General features: G+C 40.5%; 2 protein-coding genes across 3 annotated transcripts in view; both read right to left on the minus strand.

The window, feature by feature from the left end:
* Positions 1-27,602, minus strand: part of LOC137259754 (E3 ubiquitin-protein ligase Arkadia-like) — a 284,279-nt gene that overhangs the window by 222,651 nt on the left and 34,026 nt on the right. The window lies entirely within an intron of this gene.
* On the minus strand, positions 8,667-26,658 carry LOC137260148 (carnosine N-methyltransferase-like). Of its 2 annotated transcripts, none has more exons than XM_067797847.1 (8): positions 26,197-26,658; positions 24,807-25,005; positions 22,806-22,975; positions 22,066-22,206; positions 20,449-20,627; positions 19,456-19,569; positions 18,311-18,414; positions 8,667-9,580 (listed from the first exon to the last, which is right to left on the minus strand). In XM_067797847.1, coding segments are annotated over exons 1-8 (1,011 nt in total). In that variant the 5' UTR covers positions 26,199-26,658; the 3' UTR covers positions 8,667-9,478. The 2 variants fall into 2 exon arrangements, with proteins under 2 accessions (XP_067653948.1, XP_067653947.1); XM_067797846.1 differs by having other exon boundaries at positions 26,547-26,650.

The raw sequence follows: 27,602 nt of genomic DNA on the forward strand, positions 1-27,602 counted from the left end.
TGGGGAAGTAATCACTGGAATCTTTACATGGTAGCTCGACGCAACCACCGACTTAGTTCTGAATGATGTCTACTTCTAATGAAACCTACAATATTTCAACTTGATGGAAAAAAATGCGTATTTATTGCATAGAGTGACGTTTTCGTGTAGATTCTTACACCGTTTCCAACACCGTGTGTGTTATTCCTAGAACTTCTAGAATGCCGATTAAACAAGGTAATACTAAACGTCATTGTTTTCTGTTTTCTTGGATTTGGATCAAGATTGAAAATCTATACAAGCGTGCTTATGGGTGTGGGTGTGTGCATGCGTGCCTCCGTCCGTGTGAGTCGTTGTTTTGTAGGTTTTTGGTGAACCTTACGCCCTTTGGTGAACCGTACGCCCTTACATATATCCAGAGGGGGTGTGTGGTCTTGTACACAGAGCTAAAGTGCAAATCGGTGCAAATTAAACAGAGCTGTCATTCGATGTTTGGCCATGGAAGGCCACTGGATTCATAACAGTTCTTTGTAACTCAACAAAAATAAAAACTCGTTTACACTCGTTTCAAAGGCAATAATTTGAACATTTTTGAAAATGGGTTTGCGTCTGAACACAGCTTGGGGAATGCGCAGCCATATTTGTACCAACATGGCACCAAGCTCCTACAAGTTCTGTAGAGGGTTCCTTACTTGACGGAGCCGCCTGCCTAACACATCCCACACATGTCCTGTGGGGTTGAGGTCGGGAGATCTTGAGCGCCACTCCATGATATTGATGCCAAGCGTTCCTGCGTAAATTCATTTTTCAGATGGCCGTATGAGGTCTGGCGTTATCTGTTGGAAAGTCAGACCTGGGCCATGAGCTGCAATGAACGAGCACCTGATCCCTGTATGCTGCCGCATTAAGGTTCCCCTGGATGACAATGAGTCGGGGTTGAGCATGGCCGTTGATAGCACCCCAAACCATAAAGCTACCTCCCCCAAATCATACTGGCTGGGTCCATCTCAGGTGCCGTCGTGCACAGAGAAGACGTTGGCGTCGATGGAAACGGTTTAGAATTGGTCAACGATATGGTCGCCGTGCATGAACACGAGCAGAGCGCAGGCGATTTCGAATGGTTTGGGCAGTCACTCGACCAAACAATACATTCCCCGTGGATGTGACAGTGACAAACCGATTATGCAAACGACGTAAGACAATATCTCGGTCTTCTGCGTGTGACGTCACACGTGGTCGACCAGGACGGGGGCGGTCAGCTGCGGTGCCAGTTTGATGGACATGTGTCTGGAGATTATGAATGGTCTGTCGGCTGCATCACATAACCCTCGCACCAGTGACGGCCGTTCCCGTATTTAGCATGTCAATGGCACGTTCACGCTGAATGTTTGACAGTCGTGGCATTGCAAATTAACGAATAATTAACCAGAAAACCGTGTTTTACTGAGATGAAACTCTACTCTGCTACCGTTAGATCAACTGCACGTGTATCAATCGGTCATGTGACTTGTGGCACGTGGAAACGTCATTTCATCATGGAGTGCTCTCCCCTTGCTACGTAGGCCCGACCAGTAGAATGAATGTGTGACGTAATGCCCTTGACAATGCATTTAACCATAATCACAACGAGACCTCTTTTAAGAAAAGTTTCAAAACACTAGTTTTTATTTTTGCTAAGTTGTCCTGCCCCACAAAAAGGCATGTGACACGTATGGTCTCACCATAAGCAAGTGAGTTTGGTCTTAATTGCCTCTGTTCACCCAGCATGAAATGGGTACCCGGTGGGATATTAACTATTAACTTCCTAGCGCCTCACGGGCAACGTTGGTTATCTGAGGTAATATGATCCATTCTTAGTGCCCGTATTTTAATATTACCCATAATACAACTTATTCACACTTAGATGCGAGTGAAGTTTCATCTGAATTTTACAATAAGTGTAAATATTGGATCTTATGTGTCTCCACATGAAGTCCGTGCTACCGTTAGTATGTAAGGTGAGAAGAAACGTCGCTCGTTTGACGATGTACATGCGTGTGAAATCTAGCAGCCAAAAGAAACGCCAGCAAAATAGATATGACCGTACATTGTCAGTCTGTTTGAAAACAACGAATAACACATCTCTCGAACACAACATGTCCATTTCCAGAGAACACGTGCATTTCGTATTTTGTGAAAAATACACCGGAATTTACACGAATAAAACGGAAACTGTGTACAAAGTTACCCGTATTAAAGCTAACCGAGTTTATTCTTTCATCATTTTAATCAATCGACAACCAGAAACATTTAACGTTTAACAACAGTGCAAAGGGAGAGAGCAATCGGTGTGTTACAGGTGAAACAGACACAACAGCATGTGGCTAGGGATGCTGTAAATCCACCGTCTGAAGACTTGTCACACGTCTTCGACAGACTGGCAGTACTGCAGACAGGTCAAAGAGTGGTATTTGGAAGGTCACTACCCAAATAGAGGACAGGTGTTTATGGCTGTTTCACTTGAGGAAGCGATACGCCACTGTGACGTCATCAAAAGCCAACAGCATTGGACATCTAGTTAGCAGACAGACTGTGGCCAGACGACTCCACATTCATGGTCTCTGTGCCAATCGACCTTTCAAGGGCATGACGTTGACGTGCCAGTGGGCACCCGTGGCGAGCCACTTTCTCGTGGTGGGTGCTGGGTAATGCCAAGAGCTCGCCGACACCCCCGTTGTGGACCCGGGGGGATATTTGGTCCACCAACCTGTTTGCCGTGGATTGCGGCCCTGTGTCGGTGGAGGACGGGAATCTGGGGGTTGAGGGCACTGGGAGCCTGTAATCGTGTTCCCTTTGCTCAACACACCCCTTTGACCCTTACTTCACCTAGACGGGTGGTTGAATGGACCCGGTTCAACCAATCGGCTGATCATGTCGAGCCCTGTGCCTCATCTGTATTTGCACAACTTATATTTTTTAAAACGTATTGTTAAATTTAGGCCTTGGCTCTTTTGGTTTCTCAGACATCACACTCGATTTGACATATATCTTCTTTAATTTGCCTAGAGTCTAAATGCCCAGGAGGCGATGGCTCATGGGTCAATCTGGTAGGATTGATCTTTTCAAGATTTTTCCTACTTGTGTATACCCTCCTGGTTTCCCCGGTGTCGTCTGTTGGAGATCCACAGACATTTGACATCGCCCTTGTTGACAGTCCGTGGTGGGTGGGGAGCTAGGAGGGTGAAGTATATCCATTATGATCATGGCACCCCCACTTAGAACGATCGCATGAGTCTGATGATTCGCTCTCTTCGGACGATGAGGCTCCAACACTTTTAATCAACCCTGACAATTGGTCTCGTTTCCTTATCGTCTCTTCAGTGGATAATGGCCCTCCGAAACTTAATCCCTTTGCCATTGCAAACGGTATTGAAGGTTTAGCAGGCGAAGTACAAGGAGTTACAAAACTACGTTCCGGTTCTTTACTTATCGAATGGAAAAAACAGATACAATCCAAAATTCTGCTCTCGACCAAGTCCCTTGCAAATGTCCCTGTGACGGTCCCTCCACACAGGACATTAAAACCCAGTAAAGGCATTGTCCGTGATACTGGACATTGTCTTTAGGAGATGACAGAAACTGACATAGTGACAGAATTACATGCCCAAGGGGTGACAGATGTTAAACGTTTCACTGTCAGAAAGAATAATGGAATCATTAAAACAAACACTTATCTGTTGACATTTTGCGTTCCAAACCATCCCAAATCACTGAAGGCTGGTTACTTTCACCTCAGGGTTGAGACGTTCATTCCTAACCCCTTGAGGTGTTACAAATGCCAAAAGTATGGTCATGGCTCCAAGTCATGCAATAATCCATCGTTGTGCCGGAAATTGCGAAGATGGTAATCTGTGTAACAAAAGCCCTGTTTGCGTCAATTGTTCTGGTAACCACCCATCATCTTCTAAGGACTGTCCAACTTAGAAGCTGCAGTCTAAAATTTCCAGAGTGAAACATGAACAGAAGATTTCATTTTCTGAAGCAAAGAAGATTGTGCTTGCGCAAGAACAGCCTGGTCAGACATATTCCACCACTGTTTCCGCTTCTATTCAGGGATACAAATCTAAACATTTGTCATGTAACTCTGTCGGTTGTCAAATTGACTACACTTGGACAAGGACGTCAGCACCTACTTTATTACCTGCCGAAGTCCAGGTGAGGCCTCAAAAACAGAGTTTAAGTTCACAAACGATGTCCTCTTTACAAACGGACAGTGTATCTTGTAATATGGGCCAAACTACATCGCAGAAACAATCATCAAAGTCAGGTCAACGAGCCAAATCAGACCAAAATGTCAAACAAACTGCACAAAACAAACACAACCCGTCCACTGAAACTATCAAAAAGTGTCACAGTGGCAGAGCTCCGAAGGGAGCGGATAATCCTGTCAAACGTTTTAACAAGTTTGGATCCCTTGAGGACATGGACGTGTCCGACCATAGCCATGGTAGGACACATAGCTTGTCTCCCACAAGGAAGTTGAGGGGTAGATCACCCGTCCATCCTCCGAAGAAATGATATCTTCGCCTATCATACAATGGAACTGTAGAGGACTTAAAACCAATTTAGCGGATTTACAATTACTAGTCCAAGATTTTAAACCGTCAGCTTTCTGTTTACAAGAAACCCATCTGAAACAGACAGATAATTTTGATCTCCGTCAATTTAATGCATACCACTGTTTTTTCTCCTCGAGGGGATGGGGCTTCTGGTGGAGCATCTATCCTGGTGAGAAACAATGTTATTCATAGTAAAGTACCCCTTAAAACAAATCTCCAAGTCATTGCAGTACGACTTACATTGCTTTTACGTTGTGCTCCTTGTACATACCACCAACATCACCTTGTCAACTGTCTGATCTTCAAGCTCTTTATGACCAATTGCCTAAACCTTGTTTAATCATGGGGGGATTTAAATGGCCACAACCCACTCGGCGGTGGTACTAATACTAACACCAAAGGTAAATTGCTGGAGGATTTCATCTCCAATAACGATTTATGCATTTATAATGATGGTTCACATACATATTTACATCCTGGCACAGGAACATATTCAGCTCTTGATTTGTCTATTACTGACTCTAACCTACTGAATGAATTTGAATGGTCTCTCTACGACGACCTCTGTGGAAGTGACCACTTCCCAAAAATCTTAAATCCTGTAAATCCATCTGATGTTCCTCCTTCGTCAAGATGGAATTTTTAAAAGGCTAACTGGTCTTTATATGAACTGTATTTGTTCTGCTAAACTCAAGCCTGAATATTTTGATGATATTCCTGATGCTATAAAATGCTTTTCAGATGAACGAAAGAGCATAGCTGACGAATGTATTCCTGAGTCCTCTGCAGTTCCTCTCATCCGAAAACCATGGTTCAACGATGATTGCAAACAGACTAGGAAGGCACGTAAGAAAGCTGAACATTATTTCCGTCGCCATCCAATGGTCCACAATGTAGACAAATTTAAAATTTTAAAATCTAAAGCAAGACGTACTTTCAAGCAAAGCAAACGCCAATCTTGGCGAAATTATGTCTCCAGACTTAATTCGCGTACTCCAATATCAAAGGTGTGGAATATAATCCAGAAAATTAAGGGTAAGGGATCCAAATGTAACATCCACCATCTTAAAGACGGAAACCAGTTGTTGACTAATAAATCTGATATTGCAAATAAACTTGGTGAGACGTTGGCCAAACATTCTTCCTCTTCTAATTACGTACCGGAATTCCAACAATACCAAAAAACAGCAAGAAAAGAAGGCTATTAATTTCAGTTCAGATAATGGGGAAGATTATACAGAAACTTCTTCGATACATGAGCTTCATACTGCACTTGACCAGGCTCATGATACTGCTACAGGAGCTGATAACATACATTATCAACTTCTGAAGCACTTACCAGAATCCTGTTTAGAGACCCTTTTAAATATTTTTGATAATATTTGGGCTTCAGGGAAATTTCCGTCTTCATGGCATGGTGCTATAATTGTTCCAATTCCTAAACCAGGACGTGATCATACCGATCCTTTCAATTATAGGCCCATTTCACTAACTAGCTGTGTTTGCAAAACCATGGAACGCATGATAAATAATCGACTTGTTTGGTACTTGGAAACAAATAACCTTATAACAGATATACAATGTGGTTTCCGTAAAAACAGAAGTACTGTCGATCACCTCGTGCGTTTGGAATCATTTGTTAAAAACGCACTAATTAATAAACAACATGCTGTGTCTATCTTTTTTGATCTTGAGAAGGCATATGACACTACGTGGAAATATGGCATTTTAAAGGATTTACATGACTTCGGTTTACGAGGTCGTTTGCCTGAATTTATTTCCAACTTTTTAAATGACAGACAATTTCAAGTCCGAGTGGGTTCTCCCCTGTCTGATCATTATAATCAGGATCAAGGTGTCCCACATGGCAGTATTTTATCCGTCACTTTATTTAGCATTAAATTAAACAGTTTATCTAAGGTTTTAAATTATTCAGTTGATGGATCACTTTTTGTGGATGATTTTAATATTTCTTGGCGTGGTAAAAATATGCATACTATTGAAAGACAACTGCAGTTGTGTTTGAACAAAATTAAAGTGGTGTCTTGCAAACGGTTTTAAATTTTCTAAATCGAAAACTAATTGTATACATTTTTGTAGAAGATATAAACCGCATAAGGATCCTGAACTATTTCTAAATGGCACTCCCATTAAAGTGGTAAAGGAAGCTAAGTTCAATGTTATTCATAGTAAAGTACCCCTTAAAACAAATCTCCAAGTCATTGCAGTACGACTTACATTACAGGTTGCTTTTACGTTGTGCTCCTTGTACATACCACCAACATCACCTTGTCAACTGTCTGATCTTCAAGCTCTTTATGACCAATTGCCTAAACCTTGTTTAATCATGGGGGGATTTAAATGGCCACAACCCACTCGGCGGTGGTACTAATACAAAATTAAAGTGGTGTCTTGCAAACGGTTTTAAATTTTCTAAATCGAAAACTAATTGTATACATTTTTGTAGAAGATATAAACCGCATAAGGATCCTGAACTATTTCTAAATGGCACTCCCATTAAAGTGGTAAAGGAAGCTAAGTTCTTAGGTTTAATTTTGGACTCCCATTTAGCCTTTTTACCGCATTTTAAATCCCTTAAAACTAAATGCCTGAAGGCCCTTGACTTGTTGAAAGTCGTATCTAATTGTAAGGGGATCAAGCTACCCTCCTTCAACTTTATCGATCATTGATACGTTCAAAACTTCATTACGGCTCCATTGTCTATGGTGGAGCCTGCAAAAGCAACCTAAAACTTTTAGATTCTGTCCACAATCAAGGTCTAAGACTTTGTCTTGGCTCATTTCGAACTTCACCCGTCGACAGCCTGTACGTTGAGGCTGATGAGCCATCTCTTAAACAACGCCGTATAAAATTATCTTTACAGTATGTAACAAAATTATATTCCAACGAGTCAAACCCCGCATTTAACTGTGTCTTTAAACCTCTGTATGAGAATTTGTACAACAAGAAGTCTTCCCTTGTTCCACCTCTTGGAGTAAGAGTGAGATCTTTCCTTGCTGCTGCTGGCATAACACTAGACAACATGGTTCCCTCCCGTTTAATTTCTTCTCCTCCTTGGCGGTTGGTTAGACCGCAGGTGGACCTAACATAAACTACATTGAAAAAATCGGAAACTAATGAATTACAATATAAACAAGGATATAATCAATTACAAACTAAATATAGCAATTTATCCGCTACGCTTTGTATCCCTTGTGATGAACGAATCACAGTCAAGCATGTCCTGCTTGACTGTGTAGAATATTCCATCACAAGGGATAAATATTTTACATCACGAACTTTGAAGGATCTTTTTATTAATAATGGTTACCATTTAATTATTGCTTTTTTAAAAGACTTAGATTTGTTATCTGAGCTGTAAATAGATAAATATTTTACGAATGGAAGTTTGAATTAGTAACTGAGATCGTTAGTGGCAGTATCCTCAAGGGGGGTTAAAGTACTGTAAAATTATTGTCCTCCCGAGAGGGTCCGTAAGTCCCATAACATTCGAAGTAAATTATAGCTTTCCACTGTTTTACTTGTGGCATACGTGTAATTTTAATGTCTTGCCAGATATGTCTAAATTGCTAACGGCTGAAGGGACGGTGTAAACCCAGCTTCGGATCATGCAGGAAGCAAATGTCCCTATGGTTCCCAGTATGGTGATCTACCTTCAGTTGTTGGCAATCTATGGCCGTTTTTATTTTGTATTATCCTCAGTAATTCAACTGGTTTAGATATTCCTAGTTTTTAAATGAGTCTCTGTGATATACTAGTGGTTTTGCTGTTCCTCGTAAACAGTTTTTAGATTGTTTCAAATATTCTTCATATATATCATATATTTTCATTGTTATCGTCACGATATGGCTGTGAGATTGCCGATGTGACAATAAATATTAACTCACTCACTCACCTTAATATATAAAAGCAACACTACTCCAACACATCAGCATGACATCTCTGCCAAGTGGGAGAGTGACTATAGTTTTAGGGTGCTTTTAGCCACATCCCAGCAACATCACAGCAGGGCCACCCTTCACTTCACCTACCATGTGTCATTAGAGGACAAAAAGAAAACAACAAGTCTGTTTTCAAGCTCATTATTCAATTACATTGACCATAAACAGTACACAATTGTGTGACATTTCATGGAAGGTCAGAGGACACTGTACAGTGCAATACTTGGAAGGTCAGAGGTCACTGTACAATACATCACTTGTAATGGTAGACAGTTGACTTTGACAAGCAGACAAAATATAAACTTATAAATGAACATATCAGTTAAAAATGCAACAGTCTGTCAAAACGTCCTATTCGAGCATCATGGAATGTGTCCTTTCTGGAGATGATAAAGTTGGTAAATATTCATCTCTCTCTACTGATAAAGACTTATCTGTCATCAGTGACATCGATATTGTTTATAACAATGTGTGCGCAATATTTTGATGGTGTAACCTGATTAAGTCAAGTAGTTTGCACTTAGTGCAGGCAGTAAAAACATAAAGTACAAATTTCATAAGTTTTTGGCACACATTGCAATCCGCTAAGTCTAGAATGTTTGGGATTTTCACTTAACCAGCTTCCTCCCATACAGCATGTGGATTCCTTGGTATACATTTGTACAACATTCTGGAATTGTTTGGAGAGTGCTACTGAGCAGTACTTTGGAAGTTGAACAGACACTGCAAATATCTTGTTTTGATGATGATGATGATGATGATGCTGCTGATGGTGATGATGATGATGATGATGACCAGGAACTAGGTCCACATTCCAGTGCAGTTCACATGCTGTGTCCATCAACTCATTCCACAGAAGTCTGTGTAGCAGACCCATCCACAATATGGCACACCCGTCAAGAGCAGGTAACTCCTGCAGGCTTGAATGTAAGCCCTCACTCATGAGGGTTTAATGGCCACAAAGAAGACACTCTGATATTCATACTGTAACATGGACAGACGGTTCTGGGTGTATGTCGACTTCACATCAACCTCTTCTTTCTGGAAAATATAATTTTAGAATCCAGGATATCTGTAGGTGTGTGATGATATAGGAAAGATGAAACATGACAAGTAATCCAGAATTTCAATTTCATAAGTACCTATTCTAACATTGTGGTTTGAGCATCCATTTGTCATACTAACGATACCTGAGTTCAATTCACTACAGGGTACAAAGTGGTGTCCCTTGCATGACATTGTCAGAACAACATAAAAATTGGCATAAAACTATACTCATTCTCCCTCATTCTTTACAGCTGAGTCAGAACCCTGAATCATTAGTTTTCAAATGTCAGGTAGCAATGATTGGATATTATATTGAGAAACACATAAGCTTAGGGGCAAAGAGATGCCATCCCCAAATTGGTGCATTTAGGAATCAGAGCTCTCATAGACATAAGAATTTTCCTGATAAATTAAAAATCCCAGTAAATTGTTAACTCAAGGAGCGAAATTTCTGAATGCCAGCTGAAACCGGTTTGCAGTACTCGGCACCAGTGCTTGTGAATAAAAGGAACAAAGTTTGGAATTTATCATGCAGCCTACTCAACTTCCGGATTACTTTCATATGTACACAATTTGAGAACTTTTGTAAATTTAATGTTATAATCATTTTATTGCCATTATTTATAGCCAAAGATGATCCTTATCCTCCAATGAGTAAGACTATCTTTATCTGTCGAAAATCAGAAGTGAGTGGCTTTGTCAGAATGGCATTATTGACATGCAGTTTTCGTAGTAATTCCAATAAATTCAGTAGGGTTGGCATGTCTGCATACATTCTGCTGCTTATGAACCTACTGAACCTCACCCTACTGAGTACTTGAAACTGCTTGATTTGAACTCAAGTAATGTTCTGGGTGTGTGGAAGTAATTCAAAAAGGTATTCAAATACTGATTCTAGCACGACATTGTGAGATACACGATTCTGATTGGTTGACTGCTGCATGTGACTGTCCCTAAACTTAAATCAAAGGCCCGCTAATTACACGTCAACCGCTTCACCCGAGTATGAATACGTAGCACTCGCTGACCTTTTTGTTTGTAAACAAACATGTTGTTTGAATTAGACATAGGCGATTTTCACCTTGGTACCTTCCACGAGATATTCGGAGAAGAGGAATTTGATCTAAAACTGGAATGGTTCGATGACGACCTACTGGAATCAAGCGGTACAAATGAAATTCTTCACCAAGAGAATACAGGTACCTCTTTCAGCACACATTGAGTGTCACTGAATTAACGCTAGATTCCACATAGTGTGTGTGGACAAAAGGATTGTCCCCACAAATATATTGTTCGTCATGGTTTATTCATAGGCCTCATTGTACTGTTTATCAGACAGTGTATTTCGTTTCAGTTTGTGTACTTGCAAACAGCTCGCGAAAACACACCTGACAAAACCTTACTTCAAAGAGCGCTCGAGCATGCATTTTCGCCACGTGCGGGGATCGGAGTGAAATTGTAGTTAGTTCGTTTTGATACATTGATTAGGCAGCACGCCTTGAGACTGTTAGTTAGTTAGTTAGTTAGTTAGTTAGTTAGTTAGTTAGTTAGTTAGTTAGTTAGTGACTGACTGTGTCAGTTAGGTTTGACAGAGGTTGAATGTTACAGAAAGTTAATAAGGTAAGATAGTGTAAAGTAATTAAAGGTAAATTAAACCAAATATTAGAGTTTGATTTAGTGCTGTCATTTTTAGTTAACAGCTGGTACAGTTCCTGCTGACCAAAATGGTAGCAGGGCGCGGTTTATTTAGGGTGTTCATGGTTAAGTCATGATTTATTAGGTGTTACTCATGGTTATTGCTTGATGGTGGTTCATGGTGTTGCAAGTTTCATTTAGTTTGGACGCTGGAACTGTTCTAGTCTGTGAAAGTTACGTTTGCTGACAGTTTGTTAGGTTTAGGTCTTAGAAAACAAAGTAAACATCTGTGTAGTGTAGGGGTGTAACCACAGAATAAAAATGTCAGAATCTAAACAGGTAAGTCCAGATGAAACAGATTTATCAAATACTGAAACAAAGCCTTCCTCTGACCAAAACAAGTCGAGGGCAGGCGTTGATGATGCTTTGATAAATCTTAAGAAGCAAAAAGCCAGTGCAAAGTCTGTTTCACGAAAGCTAAAAATAAGCTCTACAACATGACCGAGAGTCAATGTGCTCAAACTCGAAGGGCTGTAAGAGATCAGATGGACCATTTGTGCATTGTGCAAGAACATGCAAAGGAAATAATGATACAACTGTCAGAAGAATATTCAAAAATTAATGATGTGGTAAATGTTAAAAACATTAGCATGGAAATAACTAGGCTTGAAGATGAGACTGATAGTGCACAGGCACATGCTCAGCAGTACTTAGACTCTAGATCAGATGCCACTTCTACAATTAGTTTAAGAACAGGGATGTCAATGCTGTTTGGTCGCAATCAAGACGATAGAAAAGGGCAAGGTTTATCTGAACAGAAGCCAACTGGACAGGGTCAGAAAACACCCACAGTTAATAAAGACACAACAGGGCATGGAAATTAATTGGATCCACCACACATCATGTTCAATGCTAATCCACATTACGGACAAAGTACTTATACACAAATCCCAGAACAAACGGCTAAAAATGCAATAGGACGTGACATGTGGAAGCAGTTGGGTTGAGTTACTATTCCAGTATTTGCTGGGGATGTTAGATCGTACCAGGGATGGAAGGCAGCATTCATTGCATGTACTGATGTATTGATAACTCTCCAGCAACACCAGAATACAAGCTTCTGCAGTTGCACCAATATTTATCAGGGGAAGCTCTTAGAGTGATTAGAGGCTTAGGACATAACGCAGTTGCTTATCAGGCTGCTCTTGAAAGACTAGAGAGAAAATATGGTGGCAAGAGACGACAGGTTGCATTGCATCTTGCAGAGATAGATAACTTCAAACCCATTTGCCCAGGTCATGCAAAAGACCTAGACAGATTTGCAAACATGCTTGATGTAGCTGTAGTTAATCTCCGCAAATCAGATAGGGTTGAAGAATCAGGAAATGGCTTACTTTATATGAAGTTGCAAACAAAGATGACTGAAACCATGGTTACTGAATATCAGCGTTGGGTATTTGATAGACAAAGACAAGAGTCAGTTGAAACTCTGAGAGAATGGGTGCTTCAAGAAGCAGAGTTTCAAACTATTGCATCTGAGACCATCCATGGTGTTTGTGATAAGTCAGTAAAATCAGAGCACAAACGAGCTCCTCGCACTTTACTTGCGCATGACAGTAACCAGAATCCTGGTTCAGACTATGCTCGTGAAAAGCATTTGTGCAGAGTATGTACAGAGCCTCATGATGTATGGAACTGTAAAATGTTCATCTCATTAAAAGGTCAAGCTAGATGGAATAAAGCAAAGGAGTTAAATCTTTGCTTCCATTGTCTTGGAAGCAATCATCGTGGTAAACATGGTTGGCGAACACAAGTGTGTGGTATAAATGGATGCACAAGCAACCATAACAGGCTCTTACATGTGAATAGGGACAAAATTCTTTCCAATGTCCAGACTGAAAAAGGTTCAGATGGACCAAGCCATGTGTGAAATACAGGCACGAAATCAAAAGATAACCATGAATGGTCACATGCAGCTAACATGGAATACAACGTAGCTTCTTCATTCATAGGGCTTAGAACAGTACCAGTGATACTTAAACATGGGGATCGTAGAGTCACAATTAATGCGTTACTAGATGACGCGAGCACAAGGTCATATAATGCAGATGTTGCTGCAGAGCTAGGACTGCAAGGTGAAACCAAGAAAGTGACGGTGAATGTCTTGAATGACGAGAAAGCCTCTTTTGAAACTATGCCCGCCACATTTGGTCTTGAAAGTAGAGCTGGGGATGTTGATGTTAGTATCACTGCTTTCACAACAACCAAGGTTACAGGTGATCTGCAGGTTCTTGACTGGAATAAGTATGGTAAGTTATGGCCACATCTGAAAGACATACATTTTCCCCAAATAGCCTGCCCTCCCATTGTAGATGTACTCATAGGCATGGATGACGCAGATCTTCATTATTCCTACTCGGATGTATGTGGAAACCCGGGCGAACCTCTTGCAAGATTAACTCCTCTTGGTTGGACCTGCATTGGAAATATAGCAGGAACAGGTTCAGACATCCAGTATCACTTTGCGAGCACTTACTTTTCTCGTTCCAATACTGATGATCAAGAGTTGAATATGCTGTTGCGTAGGTTTTGGGAAATTGAGGAATTTTAATCCAAAGAAAATGAAAACATGAGCCCTGAAAATAAGAATGTGTACAATAGGGTGAGAGATAAGATACATTGGTGTATGAGGATGGTCACTATCAAATTGGCATACCATGGAAGAAAGAGGCAGATGTTTTACCATCTGATAACTATCAGATGGCTCTCAGTCGTCTTGAGAGTACAGAAAAGAAATTAGCAAAGGATGAGAGAATAGCTCAAGCATATGATAACATAATTTCACAGTATTACAATAAAGGGTATATCAGAAAAATATCTCCCGAAGAAAAGACACATACTGGAAAGTGGTATTTGCCACATTTTCCGGTTGTCCGTTTAGATCGTCTCACAAAAAAAGTGAGAATTGTATTTGATGCTTCGGCAAAATACAAGGGTATTTCTCTTAATGAAGTTATCCATCAAGGTCCAAAGCTGCATAGGGAACTGTTTGATGTTTTGTTGAGATTCAGACGCAATCCAGTGGCACTGATGAGTGATGTAGCAGAAATGTACCTTCAGGTCAAAATATCACCAGATGATAGACCCTATCACAGGTTCTTTTGGCGATCCATGAAACGAGATGAGCAGCCAACAGAATATGAGTTCAGTAGAGTTGTATTTGGGTTGAATACATCGCCTTTTTTAGCTCAGTTTGTGAGTCAGGAAAATGCCATAAACATATGGGTGGTCTGTTAGAAACAGTGAAAAAAGCTACGTATATGGACGATAGCATGGACTCTGTGGAGGATGACAACACAGCTGTTGAGCTGTACAGACAGTTGATGGAGCTTTGGAATAGAGCTGGTATGCGTCCAAGGAAGTGGCTTTCAAATTCTTATGAGGTTCTCAGTCAGATTCCTGTTGAAGAACGATTATCAGAAGTTACATTAGACAGTGATTATCTCCCCTCAACAAAAACACTCGGCCTCATGTGGATAGCTGAAAGAGATGTCTTTACATTCACTTCAACCTTAACTGAAATGAACAGCACAATCTCAAAGCAAATCTTCCTTCGTCAAATAGCAAAATTGTTTGATCCGTTAGGATTTCTTGCACCTTTCACTGTAAGGGCGAAAATCATCTTACAAGAAATGTGGACAGCAGGTTTAGGTTGGGATGAGGAACTAGACAATGACCTGAGAGAAAAAGCATATCAATGGCTTGAGGAACGGGAAGATTTAGTACACGTTCAGGTACCAAGATGTTTGCATTGTCATCGCAAGGTCAAAGAAACTAGACTACACAGTTTTGCAGATGCATCTGAAAATGCATATGGTGCCATAGTGTATACTGTGAATACTTACCAGAATAATGACATCTCCAGTGTTATCACTGCTGCAAAAGGTGGAGTTGCACCTCTAAAAGCCATCAGCGTTCCATGCATGGAATTAATGGCTGCTGTGACAGGACTCAGGTTAGCTGTTGCAATAGCGAAGGTTTTGGAAATATCTACTGACATGATCACATTTTGGACAGACAGTTCAAATGCTTCAGGGTGGATAAAGAACCATAGCCGGACTTTCAAACCATTTGTAGCAAACAGAGTAAGTGAGGTTTAAGAACTGACTGATCTGTGTCAGTGGAGGTATGTACCAACAGATCAAAATGCAGCAGATATGTTAACCAGAGGAATAGCTGCATCAAAGTTGGCTGACAGTCAGTTCTGGAGGTCAGGACCCCCTTTCCTTACCAGAGGTGAAAGTCAATGGCCCAAAAATCTATCTGAAAGAGAAGACAGAAAGAAATCTTTACCAGAAACAAAAACTCTGAAGGTAAGCAAGATCATTACCATGTTAGCGAACGATTCATCCTGTGAAGAATGGAGACTAAAAGCTACACGATACTCAGATTGGAGAAGACTGACAAGAATCCAAGCTTGGGTATACAGATTCGTGAACAACTGTGTTGCAAGGAACCTTAAAAGGACTCATGGAGAACTCACTGCAGAAGAAATCGAATCAGCACAGTTAAAAATCATAGCACAGATGCAGAGAGAGGAATTTCCCGATGAATATTCCTGCCTGGAGATGGGAAAACCATTACCAAGTAATAGCAAGCTGTTAGGACTGAAACCAAAGCTGGATGAGATGATGGACGATTGGCTTATGCTGAGCATCTTTCATACGATTCAAGGTTTCCGATCATCTTGCCACGAAGAAACTGGATCACAAGACTGATTTGGAAGTTTTACCACGAGGAAGGACATCATATTACCGGAACCAACCAGACTTTAGCGGCACTTTCTGCAAAGTTTGGGATACTCTCTGGAGAATGGGAGCAGCAATGTTCACAATGTCGTAAGCAGAAGGCGAAGGTAGCACACCAAATCATGGCTCCTCTTCCAAATATGAGAATCAAACCTTTTCTCCGTGCATTCACACAGGTAGGACTCTATTTCGCTGGACCTTTTCTGACAGTACAAGGAAGAGGAAAAGCAAGACTGATGCGCTATCTATGTCTCTTCACGTGCCTTGCATCGAGAACTGTTCATTTTGAAATCGTATACAGCCTGGACACAGATTCCTTTCTCAATGTATTTTGTCGCATGGCCAGTCACAGAGGACTCCCAGAGGACATTGTGTGTGACAATGGGACAAACTTCGTTGGAGCAGAAAACAAGCTAAGGGAACTCGTTGTCTGTCTGAACAGTGACACTGTGAAATGAACATTAGCAAATCGTGGAACAAATTGGAAGTTTAATCCTCCCTATGCACCTCACTTCGGAGGTGTGTTCGAAACAATAGTGAAGTCGGCCAAGAAAGCAATTTTTGCTATTCTGGGAAACAGTGCTGTAACAGATAAAGAACTCATGACAGCGTTCATTGGAGCAGAAGCCTTGATTAATTCACGACCATTGACTTATCAGACAGCACATCCACGGGATCATGTACCGCTGACGCCAAACCACTTTCTTCGTGGACAAGCTGGAGGTTTCTTTGCAGAATCCAGAATCAGTGGACACAACGCCCTTCGATCCAAGGAAACGATGGAAAACGATACAGGAGCTTATACGGCACTTCTGGAGCAGGTGGATGAAGGAATGGATACCCAGTCTTAACAGGAGGAGGAAATGGTTCATTCATCTACCTGATCTCAAGGTGAGTGACATCGTGCTGGTGATATTGCCTATTGTAAACCAAAAGTTACTGTGTTCTGTGATCTGATTAGTTGAAAAACATGATTAAATATTATTAGATTCCCGTAAACTGAAAGACTATTCACCGCGTATTGACACGTAAACAATTGTTTTGTAGTGTCATCAACAGTGGTGACGTCATTCAAATCATATTGTGACGTAAAGTTAGAATGACGTCACAAATGAGCAACTCCAGATGCTACCATGGGAACCAGCTGAAACGGCCAGCTGTTGACACTTCACTGCTGTATCCGTATTCGATGTAAACGAGTGCAGACACTAAAAACCTTTGGTTTACTTTTGTGTTTACAATGTCGATAAACATCATGTGTTGGCCAATTTCCGGGTGTTATTGAGTATTTGAAGCACGGGAATATTTCATTTGAAACCTCCGGCTGACGCCGTCGGTTCCAAATGCATTCCCGTGCTTCAAATACTCAATAACACCTGGAAATTGGCCAACACATGATGTTTATCTCCTAAACACACCACGTGGACACTGGCCTATGGGGTGTATTATTAAGACTTACCCAAGGAAGGATGGCTATACAAGAGTGATGGACATACAGATTGGTCAAACGGTTCTGACCAGACCAGTGACGAAGGTGTGCATTCTGGAAATGGATTCCATAAACTATTAGTTCCAAGGATTACACAGAGGATTCTGTCGACTTTCGGAAATTCGTGGATGTGTGGAACTGTGAACATTTCATGTGACATTCTGTGAAACTGTATTCGTACTGGAATTATGACACTGGATGTTTTGCGACACTGGAATATTGTGACAATGGATTTGTTGTGACATTTGAGACCATGGATTTAATCCTTATATTTGCAAACCGTTTCTGACATATTAGTGGATGCTATTAGGATATTATTTTGAATCATAAGTTCACCATTTGTGTTGATAAAACTCCGTTCTATCAAGGTAGGGGGTATGGACAAAAGGATTGTCCACACAAATGTATTGTTCGTCATGATTTATTCATAGGCCTCATTGTACTGTTTATCAGACAGTGTATTTCGTTTCAGTTTGTGTACTTGCGAACAGTTCGCGAAAACACACCTGACAAAACCTTACTTCGCGGAGCGCTCGAGCATGAAAAAGGCATGCATTTTTGCCACGTGCGGGGATCGGAGTCATGTGGGACCATTTTTGCAAGAAAAGGAGGCTATTTGTGGATGAGTAATATCACAATATCTTTAGAGTACTTGAAAGAGATTTAGGTTTCCACTTAACCCTCAAAGATGAAGGGAGGTAAGTAAATGCATGAGTCAGGATAAGGAAAAGTAATACTATTTCAAAAATAGGAAAATGAGGAAGATAACACTGAAACTAAGCCAGGTCTTACCTCTATAACAAAGCCTATCTTAGTGATAACATTCTTCAACTCTTCATAACTGAGTTCAATGGAGCTCTCGTTGGCCATGTCTGCGTAATGATACAACAAGGGTCCTGCAACACAGAGATTGTTTATTCTATATTCTTTACAGACTGTGGTTACAGAGCTGGAATATTGTTGGATGGGGGGTGAAATAACAAGCCAATCGTTCACCATAGTCTGGGCTCTGCAAACAAACTCAGAACAGGACCACAAACTACACAGCAGGGCTACTCTTATTTCAGAATGTCTTGATTGTGTAGATTGATGCTAATGCTGTTGATCACTGGAGTCTGCTCTAGACTCAGTTATTGACAGTTTGGTGCCATATGGATAAAGTGAGTGTTTAGTTTTAAGCCACACGCAGCAATATTCCAGCTAAATGGTGGCAGTCTGTAAATAATCGAGTCAGCCAAACAATCCAGTGATCAACAACATGAGGATCGATCTGTACAGTTGGGAACCAATGACATGTGTCAGCAAAGTCAGAGAGCTTCACCACCCAATCCCATTTAGTCACCTCTTACGACAAGCACAGTTGCCGTTAATGGCAAGCATGGGTTGCTGAAGGCGTATTCTACCCCGGGACCTTCATGGATCCATACGGATAGAACATTGCTGAGTGTGGCATTAAGCAACAAGCAAACAAAATCTACTTCAGAATAGGTGCATTTGTACAAGAGCGGGAACTTGAGCAGAGACTCCTCTCAAGGAATAAGACAAGGGGAGGTAAGGAAGCACAGGGTTTCTCATCTATTGTTCATAGATGATGTTTCAGAACATTTGACGTACTGTCCCTTCAACATAAGGCAAGTGATGACATCACTTTATGAAAAGGGTGCTGCTGTACAAACCAATCGTCATGCTCAGATAGTCAGATATATCCAACTTTCATGGCATATTAGTTGTAGTCAAGTTATTTTCACCCAACCACCAGTCGTGAAGATATGATTAGAACTGGTCTCAACTACTCATGGAGGGCCTGGATAGACTTGATTATTTACAGACTGTCCTTGAAGTTGAATATTGCTGTCAGCGGCATGAAACAAGCAAATTGTACTGCCATACTCTGGGTGGACTCTGAAAATCAAGGGACATAACTCTGTTGACCTTACCAAGATTAATCCAGCAGCCACCAGGTTTGATAATCTTGTATATGGTTTCTATGTAGGCGATGATGTTATGTGCTGTGTCGATGAAGAAAACAGAGGCCACGCAGTCCCAGGAATCTGTGGAAATACACCTTGAAGCTGAGAGATTGGTTGGTTGGGTGGTTGGCTAATTGCCACACTGAGCAACATCACAGCTATATGGCAGTCAGTAAATGATCCAACCAGGACAAGAGAATTCAGTGGTCAACAGCATGACCATCAATGTAGAAAAGTGGAATACAATGATCCGTTGACAAAGTCATCAAATCTGATCACCTGATCCTGCTACTCACCTTTTACAACAGGCATTGGTTACTGAAGGCCTCTTCAAACCCAGGGTCACATTTCACAAAGCTCTCAAAGCCTAAAATCTCTTAGCTTTTCGCTTATCATTCATACTTCCTAAGTTAGACAATAGTAGGTACTAATACTACATGACCTGTTAAGTATGAAGGTCCCGGGGTAGAACAGGCCTTCAGCAATCCATGCTTGCCATTAAAGGCACCTATGCTTGTCATAAGAGGCGACTAATGGGATCAGGTTGTCAGGCTTGCTGACTTGGTTGACACATGTCATTGGTTAGCAATTGCACAGATTGATGCTCATGTTGTTGATCACTGGATTGTCTGGTCCAGAATCGATTATCTACAGACCGCCGCTCTATAGCTAGAATATTGCTGAGTGTGGCGTAAAATTAATCTCACTCACTCACTCACTCACTCACTCACTAATACAACGTGAAAAGTTACAAGATGTTAGGCTTATGAGAGGTTTGTGAAACGAGCCCCAGATCATAAGGGGTTAGCAAGTGAGTGAACCTTCACTGGCACGACCAAACAATACAGTAACCAATATTATTTGCTTGAAGATTTGTAAAATCCTTGGATTTTTGTAAATGCCAACTAATCAGCACAACATTGGTTTTAACTGCTGAGGATGTCTGAGAAGTTGACTCACCTGGCTCTGTGTAAACCTCGAGAAAGTCTCCCGCTGCCATTGAGAAACTGACAGTGGGAGGAATGCTGGTAGTCTCTATGTCAGGGAATGTGATTGGTCGAGTCTGATCGGCCTTCAACTTGTTGTTGCTCCACTGGTGAACCCAGGGGTACATGGTGAAGGAATTCACATGTTTACATCTGGACACACAAATACAAACTGATCATGCTCAAAAAGCAATTCAATTACATGGCAACGGTTGGCAAGTTTGTTTATGTTGGTTGGTTGGTTTAACACTACTCGGCAATATTCCAGCTGTAGTGTGGCAGGTTGTAAATAATCAAGTCTGGATCAGACAAACCTGTGATTGATATCACAAGCATTGATCTGTCCAAATGGGATTACCAATTAGTTAAGTATTTATACGCAGTGAATAGTCTTGAAATTTCAGGGAATCGAATGCCATTCGATCATGATGTGTCACCTAGCAAACCTCACCACCCAGTCATTCAAAACAACAAGCCAGTTAATTGACACTTTCAACAAACTGAATACCATCATGGCCTACTTTTATCAGAAACAGAACTTCTTGCTGTTCAGGGTCAACATGCGACTCAGCCATTATTTCATATTTCTCAGAATCTGCCTTTTCACCAGACCTATTACAGTCAAACACCATTGTCTTGATATTTATGGGACCAGGAAATCACATCGACTTATCCGAATATCAACATATCCAAGCTGAGCAAATCATCACATACCAAAAGAAAGAAAACAAAGGAAAACAGAGATTGCAAATACACATGGTAATCTTGTCATAGTGTCAATTTTGAAATGCCGCAGAGTGTGTGTAAACAGATGGAGACCGTCTCAGTTCAGATGGATACCTGTCCAACACAGATACGTGCATATCAACTTTATGTGTAAATATCGAGTTAATAGGGCAATTTTGCTTGTCAGGACCACAATATCACAACCAGACGTCCGAAATATAGAGACATGCATATCAAGTTAAAAGAGTTAAAATTATGATAAATAATGAAAGATTTTGCCAAGACAGAGAAATTATCTCGAAACAACTGAGATATTGACTTACCAGAGTTCTACACAACAGTGTTCGACTGTATACATGAATGCAATCATTATCAAATGCACTGCTTATTTAACTTCAACATGTAGTTTTCCCACAAAACATTGAGAAAATATTTGTTTCCTACTACCGTTAATAGAATATTAGAATAGGGTTTTTGATCAAGTAGTAGGATAATCAATATGGGAGGCAACTCTTGTCGGCTTAAGAATGAAGCTTCATTCGTCAAGAGTTATCTCCCCTGGTGTAGCAAATATCTGCTATTGTGAGAGAATGATATCTCAAAATTTACACTTAAACAAAACTTTTATTGTTTAACACCTGCATTAAACAATTACCAAAACAGGTTTCTCAACTTATGGGAATGCTATAAATAATCAGGCATCCCATGGCCCCAGCAGTCAAAATTACTAGAGTCTATTCTCTGTTTTCCGTAGGTTGCAATATTATGCAAGGTGAAGCAAAGTCTTTATCTTCAACACTGATGGAAATAAAAACTATCCACTATACAAGAGGCATACACAAACAAGAAATGGAAAATAACATACTTGTTAAGAACAAAGTTAGATGCGAATAACATGAAGAGGCTCCATTCGTTGCCTTGGCAACTGTAACCAAGATTTGCTATCTCAAAGGCCAGACGGCCCAATCCTGCTCCCGGGACCAGGATGTAGACAGTCGCGGGATCCCTGTCACACACATCAAGGTCTACTTGTTAGTCAAGTAATAACCAACATCAACAATAAATGAAACATAACCTTTGTTACATATGTGTATATTTTAGTGCTTTGGCGGGTTGAGTTCCACCTGGGATCTAAACCATTCTGGAATGATGGTGCTGTGGTGTTAGTCTAGCTCATGTATTTGTGTGCCCCTCTGTCAAATACAATCTCAGTAACACTTTATAATATCAGTACTTCTACTTTGAACATCAGAAATTGATTAAAGCAATCTCCAAATATTTTCCAGTATCTCCAATACATTATAGACAACTTTCAACATGAACACCATAACTGGATGAACTGGATCAGTATATTCTGTTTGCAGTGAATACACACCAAGGACTTTCAACTTTTCAACTACTGCGCTTGCCCCCTCATAATACAAACCAATAATAACAATTTGAATCTATGATCATTCATTTATCCTATGTTGAATAGAATTCCGAGATTTTTGTTTAAAGTAAAAATTATCAGAACATTTTTCACTGCAAACAGACTATAACTTCTAGAATTGTGTTCAAACAACTTTAAAACTTCTCATCTTAACCATAATTGTTAACATTTACCACTGGGAAGCAGGGAATCTGCGAGTTATTTCCTGTGTGACTGGTTTGTAGCATGCATCTCTCTCCATCCGTCCATCCTCGCTCCAGTCCCTCACGAACTGTTTCAGCGTTGATATAACTTTGTCCATATCAAACGTAGTCGGGGGAACTTGCTTGATGTTCTCTCCACCCTGACAGAGAGATAGACAGACATGTTAAAAGAGAATGTGGTATAATATGGTAGATGCCTTCAGGCGTGGATACAAATATTTGGAAAGTTGATGTAGGGGGTGCACACTTCATCTTCACGAGACCTTCAAAGCTCATTTAACAAACCTTTAGATCGCAAAACAAAAGATGGGGTGTGGCTATGATTCTTACACAATGTTGTCTGTCATTAATCGTTAGGGCGGTGGGGTAGCCTAGTATTTAAAGCGTTTGCTCGTCACACCAAAGACCAGGGTTCAATTCCCCACACGGGTACAGTGTGTGAAGCCCATTTTCTGGTGTCCCACGCCGTGATATTCCTGGAATATTGTTAAAAAGTGGTATAAAATTAAACTCACTCACTCACTCATTAATTGTTAAAAATATTAAATAGATTCTCTCTTACCCCAGCCTGATAAATGTGCTCATTTCACAACTATGATGCATAATATACATAAGCGTATAAGAACTAGGGCTGCAATATATCCACTATGAGGTGAATATGATCGGGTCATGACTACACTAACAAGTCAACAGTTAATGTATTAACAGGTTCATTGCATGAGCTTTCCTTTCCCGAGTCATATTTGTCCTCAACTACCATATCAACTCAAGGGTCCTTCTGTCATGTCATACCCCTTATAGCATATACCACATTTGTATATATTGAATCAGTCAGATTTCATCTAACTCCATGATTTTGACAGCAAAAGCAGCCAAAACATCATTGCTAAGATTATAACTCATCCTTGCACCATTTCTTGATGGACAGCAACTCAAGCAAATAACGCAAGGGGCGTAAACTAGGTAATGGTAACCAATACCTACAAATACAAAGGGCAAATATTAATAAACCATAATCAATAATATGGACAATTTTGCACAAACAATACTGGTTGTCACCATTTGACCACCCGAGCTGAAAATGCATATCTGTCCTGGGGATGAAAATCCATCTCCAGTGTGTTGCCCAGCAACTAAACTGATGCGGAATGAATACACACAAATGGTCGAAACTTCAACAGACGGAGAATGGTTTATTTTACAGTTATATCCCTTGATGTGGTATATGACAATGAGGTTATAAGATGGTTTACCTTTAACCAGTCATATCAGCACTCGCCTATCATATCAGCCCTTGACTACCATATTAGCACTCAACTACCATATCAGCCCAAGGGCTAATATGACTGGCAAAAGGTACACTGTCATATAATAACCTCTTCATATATTCTGTGAAACAATACCAAAATAATGTTTTGACCTTGTTGACGGTGTCACATTTATCACAATACCTCGTGACTACATTACTGTCGAATCCAATACACACGAATGCTGCCTATCATCCTGGTGCATATCTGGTTTTGTTGAATAACATCTAAATCTATCCCTTTTCTAAACAAATCAAGAATATTTACTTCTATTAAAGTGGGTGATGATGATTTACATGAAAAAGCATGCACAATGTGAAGGACTCCCCACTAAAATTTATGTACAAAGTAAGTGACCCCACCCGGCAAGTCATGTTCAAAATGAATGACACCCCCTTCCCCTCCCATAATTTCTTTAGCATAAATTTTAATACTTCTATGTACAAAATTCCTGACCCCAACCCACCCATCCACCACCACCCCAGACACACACACACTAGTAGATGTGTACAAAATTGACAGCTGTCCTGTCTCCCCAGTACAAAATAAATGACACACCTTAATATCAACATCAACTCATCTGAACTATAAATGAACAGTCCATAATCATTTCAAATACAAACATCATGGAATCACGATATTTATGATATATAGGATGTCTCACATTCTCCAATCCATGATTCTTGTTCTCAAACATATACTCCGCGTCCTGCAGGATCAGTTTGATGATTTCATAGTTGTGGTCAATGCTGGTCCTGATCAGGTCCAGTTTGGCCCGGAAGTCAGGAATCAAAGCTTTGTGGTGGTCAGGCAGTTCCTTGTAGTACCGGTCAGCACTCTCCACTCGCATTAGTGAGTGGGACCTGGAATGCCACAAGCATATATGTATTATCCCTTCTGGTGTGCCTATAACTTGTCTTGACTGTGTTTCTTAAGTAATGCCATATTCAGCAGTATTTCAGCATAGCAAAGTTATAGGAATTCTATCAGCTCCATATGGAAGATAATAGTCAAATAAAAAATCACAACACACTCTAGGTATTATACACAGAGTGATGGGACTCCATCCCATGAAAATACTGTAATCTGTGTTTTACTTCAAAATTGTAATCCAAATATAACATGTTACATTTTCTTAATGGCTTTGTATATTTGCAATTATCCAGCCATATGGAGGTGGTCTGTAAATAATCGAGTCTGGACCAGACAACCCAGTGATTAGCAGCATGAACATCCATCTGGCAATTGGGAATCAACGATGTGTAAACCAAGTCAGCAAGCTTGAAGACCACTTACAACAAGCATAGGACTTCGGCTTTTTGTGGCAAGCTTGGGTTGCTCAAAACCTATTCTACCCCGGATCTTCACAGGTCTTTAAAGCTAGGAAGGTTAGCATATCACAATTTCTCATGTGAAGTCTTTGTCAGTATCTCTGGATAACATGTCGGAATTTAGTCTGGTGAGCTTCAAAATGTCATAATTGATAATGACATTTGCTGAGTCATTTTTAAGTAACAAAACTTTCAAACAAGCCTAAATCTCAACAAGACACAGGTTAAAGCACTGATACTTTCAATTTCTCTTTTCTGTATTGTTTAAAGTGAATAAAGCAAAGGTGAAACTTATTTCGATTATAAAAACTGAGCAATAACATGGGGTGATTTGTACAAAGACCAGATGAGACAACATATGAGAGGGAGGGTACGTTCCATTTTCATTGTTTCATTTTTGTTTCGTTTTTATTTTGGCAAGACTGTCGATGATATCGAGGTTAGAATGCAGTTTACCGGGTGCAGCACTAGCCGGCGCAGCGGATCAATCATCTCACTGTAGCGCCTCCACCCTTTACGATCCTTTGGGTTAGGGTTTGGGGTTAGGGTTAGGGACCCTTTACGATCCTTTGGGTTAGGGTTTGGGGTTTAGAGTCTGGTACACTTTCCCAACTTTAGGAAGCGCTAATGAATCTGAAAACGTGCATCCGGTAAAGTGCAGTACTCCCGACATCGCCTCAGTTCAGGCTGGGTTAGAGTGTTCTCGACAATAATGAACTTTACATGGCACAGCCCACAGCTCTGATGCTGGCTGACACCACCAGTAGTAGTTCGATCTCGCTTCACGTATCTTGTGAACATCTTCGATCCTTTGGGTCTGTTGTGCTGAGGTTCCCTCAGTTCTAGCCTTACTTCTGTCTATATGAATACAAAGCATGAGCTCATCAAAGGAATCTAACACAAAACGTTGTCAAACGTGTTAAAACACTCGTCATGAAGTTGAACGATGTATATCATTCATTCGTAGTCTTATTGACAAATAGAGTTGATCAGACACGCATTCGGTCTCGTCAGACTAGTCCTCTCGCTGTGAATACAGATCGCATCGAACAAGATTTTTTTCTTCTTTCTACCTGTAAAACCGAAAAGCATTGACGATTCTGAGGAAGTGTTCTGTCTCCAACTTATCTTCGTCGTCTCCACTTTCCACCGCTGCCATTTTACAAAATGCGCCATCTACCATCCAAGGGAGGTAATTGCCTTTTTCAAACTTGGCAGACCACAACATATTCAATGTCTACCGTAGGGGTTCAAATAAGTGAGTGAGTGAGTTTGGTTTTACGTCGCTTTTAGCAATATTCCTGCGATATCACGGCGGGGGACATCCGAAAATGGGCCTCACACATTGTACCCATGTGGGGAATCGAACCCAGGTCTTCGGCGTGACGAGCGAACGCTTTAATCACTAGGCTACCCCACCGCCCCAAGGTTCAAATAAGAGCATACAAACTAATCTATATTTAATGTGGTTTGTATTATATTTATCAATATGTAATAATACATAAAATGTGTGATAAATAACGTTCAGTATAAATGTGAGTTAAAAAGATATGGTAAGAACTATATTTTTGTGATACTGAGATTGTTTCCAACTTTAAAAGCTGGGCATGGTACATATCCCTTACTCTCTCCGTGAAACAATGATGAAAATTCAACCTATTCGTCACACCATGAATGATTAAATCCAGTTGAAAAGAGCATATGTTTGACAACTGTTATACAATTCTTTTTACTTTTTTGTCATATGGTAGCATCTTATTATGGGACGTGTTTCGGTAAACGGTATGATGGAATACTTAATAACCCGGCTAGCTATTCTCGAAACGTTCGTAGCCCTAAGAATTCGTAACTTTGGTCGAACCCAATGTGTTACGAATAGGCCTAAGAAGTTCGTAGGGCTACGAACGTTTGAGAATAGCTAGCCTGCGCCCTCTTATGAGGGATAATTGCACGAGTTAACATTGAAACCAAAGTAGAGAGTGGTTTAAACATATTTTTGTTCAACTAAAATTGAATAGGGTTCGGTGAACAAGCTGTAAGTATAGGAGAAAACACTTCTCTGAGGTTTTGGTAGACAATGTAAAACCGGAGGGTGAGGGAAGTGTTTTCTCCAACATATATACCGTCAA

The sequence above is a fragment of the Haliotis asinina genome, chromosome 13 (genome assembly GCF_037392515.1).
Source record: "Haliotis asinina isolate JCU_RB_2024 chromosome 13, JCU_Hal_asi_v2, whole genome shotgun sequence".
NCBI classification, from domain to species: domain Eukaryota; kingdom Metazoa; phylum Mollusca; class Gastropoda; order Lepetellida; family Haliotidae; genus Haliotis; species Haliotis asinina.

What these genes read in the sequence shown, in the direction of transcription:
- LOC137260148 (XM_067797846.1), bottom strand. Translation starts at nt 26,632, where the DNA reads ATGGCAGCGGTGGAAAGTGGAGACGACGAAGATAAGTTGGAGACAGAA. An exon ending in AGATTCCCTGCTTCCCAGTG is followed by an intron (nt 22,207 to 22,805) that starts GTAAATGTTAAC and finishes TGTGTGTGACAG; the next exon opens with GGATCCCGCGACTGTCTACA. An exon ending in TGGCTGCTGGATTAATCTTG is followed by an intron (nt 18,415 to 19,455) that starts GTAAGGTCAACA and finishes TCTGTGTTGCAG; the next exon opens with GACCCTTGTTGTATCATTAC.